Source organism: Diachasma alloeum, unplaced genomic scaffold, assembly GCF_001412515.2.
Source record: "Diachasma alloeum isolate Michigan unplaced genomic scaffold, Dall2.0 Dall_scaffold_00183, whole genome shotgun sequence".
NCBI classification, from domain to species: domain Eukaryota; kingdom Metazoa; phylum Arthropoda; class Insecta; order Hymenoptera; family Braconidae; genus Diachasma; species Diachasma alloeum.
This window is the reverse complement of record NW_021680349.1, coordinates 801,152-809,835: the sequence shown is the minus strand read 5'-3', so window position 1 is coordinate 809,835 and position 8,684 is coordinate 801,152. Positions and strand designations below refer to the sequence as shown.

Below are 8,684 nucleotides of genomic sequence, written 5' to 3'. Positions count from 1 at the left end.
TGTATATTATTTTGCTCAATTGATATTTATTTCTTCTTCGATCAATAGTTTTAAGGAAATATCGCAATGAACGTACCGCAGGCTTGATGCAACGCTCGAATCGAAAAACAGTCTAATTATTATTTTTTAACAGCTGGACGCGTCGCGTCAATTCTGCGACGCGTTCAGTGAGGAATGTCCTTTAGATTTCTTGTGAACAATACCGTTCCACCCTAGTGATTTCAACGATATTCCCTATTATGAATATAAAAAACATTCGTTACGTCGATGTTTATGCATAAAAAATAAGCCTGTTGAAGGCTAAAAAGAATATTTTTGCATGGCTTTAGTGTTGATGTTAGGTTGTCTCAGGGTTCTACCAAAAATACATTGTTAGGCTGTCATCAAATTATTGTTATTATATTGTCTAAACTCGAAGGCCAATAAAGGGCCGAACTTCATCCACTCCTCGTCTTCCTTATTGACTAACCCTAATGGGACTATGTGCTTTTTTCTAAAGCTTATCTTGATAGTTAACACTCCGTCGGTCCCGCAAAAGTTACGAACGCCGTTGGTCGCGCCGCACGAGCATAAATCGACATAACGATAAATTTGAAAGATTTAGGAAAAATCCAAAAACAAATCAAGAGTGATCTAGATCGTATACTTGAAGAAATCCCGTGAGATTTCTCATGTTCGGTTTTCCCTTTAATTATATGCCATTTTTCCATGAAAATTCGCCGTATGCACGGTACACGGCCCGGAGTTTCGGAATAAAAATTTGAAAATCCAACTAATTATGATATTTTTGGTGGCTATTTTCATCGAAAGGGCTTCTAGACACTTTTAAATGAGATGTCAAATTTTTTCAAATTTTTCTGAGGCTGTACTGCAGTGTAATTTACAAAATCGGAAGCGGAGAGTGTGTAAAAATTCACTTTACGCATAAGTGATGAAAATTATATTACGCACCACCTGTGAATTGTACGTACGTCGTGCGAAAAAAAACACTTGACGTATGTCAAATCATGCCGAAAAGTGATAGGTAGTACAACACTGAATTTTTTCTGAATCTCGAAAAAATTCGATTTTCGGAGAAGAGATAAACATCGACAATTACGTAGACATTTTTACATAGGAAACACTTCTAAGCGGTGATTCCATTATTTATTGCCAATAAGCTTGTGCAAGGCCAAGGTTTCAGTCTTAAGACTCAGCTATGAACTTTTTTCTATTATCTTTCCAACGGAAGTGAGTGATCACTGTCAAGGTTTCTACAATTGTGTAATAGAGAGCGAATAATTTGGGTGTGTTTATATTCCATTCGAGTTGGAAAGGTCTTGGTCTCCGTAATAAGATGGTTTGGGTTAAATGTATTGATGTTTATTTTTCGATAGCAAAATCGATTGCGAGAATGGGCATTGCGAGGAGAGAGGCGAAGGGCCAGTTGTAGAGCGAACGTCACTGCTTGATGGGTTCAGGCAGTTTGAAATTATTTCGGTCTAGACTCGGTTAGATTTGAGTTTTGATATTGCAGAACACTCTGAGATGGATATTAGTTTTCATGGTAACAATGTCAACTGTTTGAGAAGATTGAATATTTTTTCTTTGGTTGAGACATGAGGTCTAATGGTGGTAGAGGTGTTTAACTGTGCAGCGAAAATAACTGGTGGAAAAATGGCGGTTATTCTGGGTACTGCGGTGGCAATCACGGCTTTTTCAGCGTGCATTGCTCCATTGCTACATTGCCCGGATGATGACGATGGTGAGTAGGGAATTACCGAGGGGATAATCATGACATTTTGTATACAAATAGAGTTAGAAGCTTCTGAAGTATAGTGAGAGAAATTTGACACGCCCGAAAAAATTCCAGTGAAAAATTTAGCGAATTCGTTAGACAATTCTATTGGATTTCTATTGAACTGTTAATTTCGTTCAATAGATAAGTTTAATGAAAAATATTCTGTAGGGAAAATCAATAGAATTCCATTTTTCTATACAGCTCATTCTATTGAGATATTTTCTATAGAAATTCCTCGGCTCACATTTTCCAAGTTTTTTTTTGTTCGATTTGATTAATGAGAAGAGAAGAAAATAGAGTGGAACATTGAATTTTCTACGGAATTCGCTAGGTTTTTCTATGAAATTTTCGGATGTAGACGGTTTTGAAATACTTGTAATTCATGAGATCCTGGAAATGTGAGAAATCTTAGGGAAAATTAGGGGAATTTAATGAAATCTCATGGAATCTCCATTAAAACTAAAAAATGGTTGAGAAATCTTCTGGAATCTCATTTGGAATTCATCAGAATTCCATCAGAATAGGAAGGGGTGGAATGATCTAACAGTTCATAAGGGGCTCCTACGAATCCATGAAATTCTGAAAATTTTAAAAATCTCGGAAATTAAATGAAATTCTGCGGAATTTTATAAAGTTGAAATCTCATCTCTCGTTCATCCATATATTTAGAGAATGTGAGAATGGCTGAAAGGTTGATGGAGATATATATCCCCAGTAAAACGTTCCAATCAATCATTTACTATGAAAAAATCTATTGTAGCAACAATCACGTATCTCCATATTTTTCGCCGGTCTGGTTTTTTTCATTGTGTTTAAGCTATGCATAACCATTGTTGTTCGATTCATTCCCTATTGTTTTCAGAAATATTCCGAGATATATCCAAATTTTTGGAAGGACACCTCGAGTATCTTTTTTCCTTATCCTCACTAGGGATTTTTATGAATTCTAAAAACATTTCCGCAATCTTCAGACTTCAATACAATAACACGATATTTGTTAAGAGTTTTTCAAATAAATCTATAGATCTTCAAAACTCCACAAAATTTCCAGAAACTCAAACAAAATTCCAAACTCTTTGAAACTTTGTCATTTTGCAATTCGATTTATAATGTTTTTCTAAGTGATCATTCACTCAGGAATGGCCTCATTTTCCCAAATAACAGAACTGTTGGAAAATAAACTAGAAGAAATTATTCTATCATTTGTTCCCCCAGACAACGACTTCGAAGAGTCCAAAAAAACTCTTGCTCGCACCGCCGGAATTATCCCGAAGCCTCAATCATTGATGACAATTTTCTTGAATGGGCTCAGGAAAATAGGTGTCATCTCTCCGTCAACCGACACCGAAAAATCTCCCCCGCCAAGCTCTCGCAAAAATCCAACAAAGGGAAAGGCGTTATTCACGTGCGTCCCGCCAGTGGTACCGGTCGTCCAAGTCTCGACAACTCCACGGGATCCACCGAAGAATGTGCAGGAGCCAGTGCACAATTCCCTGGTTCCTCCTGTGAACGATTCAGACAAACGCAACGTCATGCAGTGCGTCAACATCCATTTAATCCTGTCGAGGTCGACACAGTCCACGCAGACAGAAGACGATTATTTAAGTGCAATGGAAACAACAGGGACTTCTCAGGGTCCACAAATACCTGAGGGGATACACGAGTCGTCAGCCGTCGAGCCGAGATCATCAGACGTGGGTACTCAAGCAGACACACTAATGACTGAGGATCGGTCAACACTTCCAGTTCAAAGAACTTCAAGTATAGCTACTCAGGTAAGATTATTGATGCCGGAGGCCAGATCGACGCTTTCAGCGCCAAAATCGTCAAGCGTAGGTACTCAAGCGAGACTATTAATGACTGAAGACAAGTCCACCCTTGCACCTCTAAGATCATCAGTCCAATCAGGCCCATTGATGACCGAAGACAGATTAACGCTTCCACATCCCAGATTACTACAACAAGCAGAATCGGTAACGACCGACGAGTCAACTACATCATCTGCAGTTCGAAATCCATCATCATCAGCTGCGGATACTGAAGGCAGTCGTACCGACCCCCAGGTTCCGTTAAAAATTCTAGTCCCACAAGTGCCGAAGCCTCCACGAGCCCACCCCCCTCAAAAATTCATAACCGAAGCTTTAGGCCATCGAGATGCTTCGCTGAGAATCGCTACTGAAATGCAGACCAAGTCATCCCTCAACCAGACGTCTTCAGACGGATCTAGTCGCTTGCAGATGAGACCGACACCAACAGGCAGATTCCGTGCACAATCATCCCATCAGTATCACTCATCTACAAGTTTTTCGTCTTCGAGTATGGAGCCGCCATCAGCGACGTTATATCCCCGCCATCTTCCAGGATCGAATCCTTCGAGGAGTCGACGGTCTGGAGAGTCTAAGAAGACGCTCTCAGACTCGTCGGCCTCACTGACCGACAGGATCAAGAGTACCTTGAAGTCCTTGCAGACTTCTAAATCAAGGAGTAACGGGATTGACTCAAAAGATCGTCCAGACACGACGGGAGGGCAAACTCATGCGTCTGATGACTGGCGTCGCAGTAGACGTCTGTATTTGGCTGAGGCGTCGAGGCCGAGTAGTGTGATTCAGGATTTGGAGAGATCCAGTGAACCTTATTCAACCTCAGAGGTAATGTCCTCGACTAGAGTGCCCAATGTTTCAATGATCAGTGTCGCCGAAGAAATTGGGAATGATCCACCCGGATTTCCTGACGACATATCCCATGAAGCTGATCATAATCAAGAGGAGGAGGTGGTCAGGAGGTGGAACAGAGACATAAATCATCTCATCAGGACACAGAATGCCTTCCTAGGGAGGAATGGACATCATCTGCTTCCAAGTGATCATCAGGAGGCCACGAATGAGTGTCCTGAACTCAGTCCAAGCAGACCACCAGAAATTCTACTCTGCTGTCATCGCCCAGATTCAAGGACTACCATCTCGGATGCTGAGACAGATCAACCGTTTCTTCGTAAGGAGAGGAGGGGAATTACTGAGAGGGTGCGGAACTTCTTCCTACGTCGTGGGAGGAGGAAATATAGAAGGACTTTTCCGGAGTGCGATACGACGTTTGAGGGGACTCTCAGGTGGAACTTGAGACCCCAGCAATGCAGTTCTTTGTAACAGGGGATTAGGAATATGAGATTATTTTCGAAATTTTAATGTTTTAGTTATTGAATGGTTGAGACGTTCACTGAATTGTTATTATTTAGTTTTGATTTTTTAATTGCAGTCGATTGATACTTTTATTTGTTATTGAAGGTGTGAAGTGATTATTCGATCAAATAATCACTCCGAGGTTTATCACTTGTTCGACGACATGAGTTATCATTATCAAGAAAATGTATCACGCGAAATGTCGGAGGGGTGCTATTGAATTGTAATTCTTTGGTTCTTCGTGAAATATTGATTGAGAAAGATAAAAAATAATTGATAATTGAAATTTTTTTTGTATGATTATTGGTAACTTCCTCACCTGAAGGGAGGAAGTTATTTATGATAGATTGAGTGTGGGAATTGGCCTTCAGGAGACGAAAAATATTAATAATTAAGTATTACCTTACTTGAGTTATCAAGGTCTTCTGATACTCCTGATTATGTTGACATGATTTGAATTTAGAATAGTGGGAGCAAGGTTGGTTAACACATCGCAGTATTATTTCCGGATGTGGCTATCGGCTATTGGCAATGAAAAATTCCAAACGACAACGGTTCAAGATTATTTCACAAAAGGGCATTGATCCGAGAATTTCATCATTTTCATTACAATTTCACCTTGAAAAATAAAAGTCGAAATTCTTTAAAAAAATAGAAAAAAATATTGTCAATGAAGAAGAGGTGATGTATGATAGATGTCGCAACAACCCGAATCGCTTCTAGTTCTACTTCGACATTTTATCAACGAGCTATAATCCCTAAGTGATGGACTTTCATTCGCAATCGAGTGCCCTGCATTGAAAAAATTCCCCGGTGAATACCCGCATCAGGGTTTTCCCCGTTCATGCACCTACACGTGGGCTTCCCCGGGCAAGAACATGCTGGTCATTGCCTCGGTCATTAGATCCATCTCTAGACCTTCGAAACACAAATTATCCCATCAAAACCAGGGGTAGGGGTTGGAATAGGGGTTGAGACCCCTTCGATTAAAATTAAATCAAATGCTCGCTATGTAAAAATCCATTGGTCATAATAAAAAAGTAAATAACTTGACAAAATGCTGAGACGATCGTTATCACAATCTAATCAGGTTTAATTGTCATGAAAATGCATCGATGGAATCAGAAAAAAATCGTATCGCATCGTTCATTAGAAAAAAAAATTGTAGCACAAAATTTCGAACTTCAAAAGTTTCGGACTTTCGAATTCAAAGTTTCGAATTGACGGAACGATAACGTACCCTGAGGTAGGTCATTGTCCAACCGGTTAATGCTATCTTCCATCAGCTATACTCATTCATACATCAAGTTCAATCAATCGATCGCTTCCACAAACGATCGATTCTTCATTTTTTGTCTCCATAATCCGAGGAATTGAATTACACACGGGACAATCCACGTGCTCTATTTTTTCACCTCCGCACGTTGCAACGATAAACTTCACTGGGAATGTCCCATTGTCTCTATTTTCCTGCAAATCAGAATCCAGGAAAAACAATACAGTTGTCGGTTTTCTCGCTGAAGAAATCATTAGCGCGTTCTTTCCATGTTATTCACACGGAGAAAAAAGTTGAGGAAACATTAGCGAAATGCACCTGCCTTTTCTACTCTACACTGTTAGGATTTTTTTGGAATTTGAGTGGACGCGAAAATTTTCAATCTGTAATAATTCAAGTGCAACTCATTTAGGACGGAGGAAAATAGAATAATTCTACTTTCTTAATATTGCGTTTACTAAAGTTTTCTTCGAACAAAGCTAATTATAATTAATCACCAGAATTATGAGATTATTTCATATTTTTTGCGTTAAAGATAGGTGAATCTGAAAGCAATAAAGCGAAAATGATTATAGATTTTTTCACTTTGAACAAATAATATTAATATCCAAATACCAAAGTTCTGATATGAGTAAAAAGAAGTTGTGACCCAATATTCAAAATTAAGTTATAATTTTTTATTTGGTGCTGAAAACACAAGATGACAATATTGTAAGCACGAAATTATATCGATGAGATGAACGAAATATTAATTGAATTACCGTGTGAACTAACTAAAAACTAAAATCCAGAATTTCAGATATTCACACTCTAAAGTGTGTTCCAGACGGAACTGAATTGTAATTATGCTTTAAATCTTATTCAGTGAGCGCATGCATTAGAACGTGGGCAAATCATTTACAGTAATATGAAAATTTAACAGCTGATGAATTGGGGCTTATGATTCTCACCGATCGTATTGCTTTTTGCAGTGAGAATGATTATAAACAATTAATTGAAAAAAGTGAGATCGAATCGGACAGGAAAAAGGGCATAATGAAAGGGATATCAATCTCTAATGTAATTAAAACTTCGAAAAAAGTCCCAAGTCTCCATTTTTCCCCACTCCTCCCTATGTCAAGCGATAAATCGCGAGAGGCCTGGTAAATTCTCCCGGCTAACTCCACAAAATTCACTGACTATTATATAATGTATCCTGAAATGGTAAAAGTTATCCAGAATCCATAAATACCACATGTTACATTGATGTTTCAATCCTGGACCAATTATCTAAACGTTTTTATCAACCACATTCTCTGTTCTACGACGTGAATAAAATCGAATAGAAACGTCAAATAATTGACCCGATTAATTCGTCGGCAGTGAAGTATTTTTTGTCCGAGTTTTCTGTGTAATTAAGAGACATAAAATAGTTCCAGTCGAATAATCATCCTGTGGTTTATTATTTCGAATATACGATGAGTTCTGGTATTTTTTTTACCTCTCGATGCAGTTATTAATGAAGATTGGATGCACGCCAATGTTATGCAGAACCACCTTTGCTCATTTTGCATTCGAATCCATTAGATTTTTAATGAAACTTTGGTCCTGCCTTTTTGTGACGTAACTGGAGGATGATAAAAATGCAGAACAAGTGGTTATTCATAAGCTTATTGGAGATAATGATTGTAGCACTCTCCTGCCGGTGGATAGAATGTGGCAACGAAGGCGGAACACGAGATTTGTTTTTCAGTATTTTTTATGGAATAATTATCTCGAATAAAGTTTTTAATTGTTGTAACAATTGATAAAGCGGTAATTAAGAGCGTAATTGAGGTAATTTTATCATTTTACTTGGAACAAGGTGTGTGGAAAAAAGAATGATAATAGTCGATGAAATATTATGTAATCGATAGCATGGAGATAACAATGTGACAGAAGAAATAATTCAATAAATCTTGTTGTCCACTTGGCGTGATTTCTCACATGTCAGTTGAGATAAATTTTCAACGTGTTACGATGATTTAGTTTCCATGATCGGTAATGGTTTTTGTGATAAACGTGAATAATGATTTATATTCAACCCGAGAGTCTTCGAGGAGCGGGTATTGATTGTTAGTAGTTCATTTTCACGCTATAATAACCCTTCGAATTGAATTAATGAGGTACGGATGGAGATTCACTGACGTATTATCACTTTATCGGGAAACGGGAATTATTGGAGTATTTTCAGAAGAAGAATAAGGAGTTTATCAAGATTTTTTGCATGTCATTATGCAATATCCCGTTAGAGGGAATAATCAGTGATTTTTACAGAGCTAATTTATTCGTGGAAAATGATTCTGTGAAGGAGAATATGGTTTTGCAGAAGAGAATTTTTAAGGTGAATTCAGAAACGAACGTTCGATGTTTGAAGGTCGGTTGAGTTGGGAATGCACTGAGAGAAAAAATTAGCTCTGCCGAAAAACTGTAT

The 8,684-nt window shown here is 38.3% G+C and overlaps 1 protein-coding gene across 1 annotated transcript; it reads left to right on the top strand.

Annotated features, from left to right (window-relative positions):
- The first annotated feature begins 1,421 nt into the window (after nucleotides 1–1,421).
- On the top strand, nucleotides 1,422–5,301 carry LOC107047462 (ankyrin-2). The gene is made up of 2 exons (XM_015270235.1): nucleotides 1,422–1,744; nucleotides 2,996–5,301. Exons 1-2 carry the CDS (start codon nucleotides 1,609–1,611, stop codon nucleotides 4,921–4,923), a joined length of 2,064 nt encoding a protein of 687 aa, XP_015125721.1. The 5' UTR covers nucleotides 1,422–1,608; the 3' UTR covers nucleotides 4,924–5,301.
- Nucleotides 5,302–8,684: the final 3,383 nt, after the last annotated feature.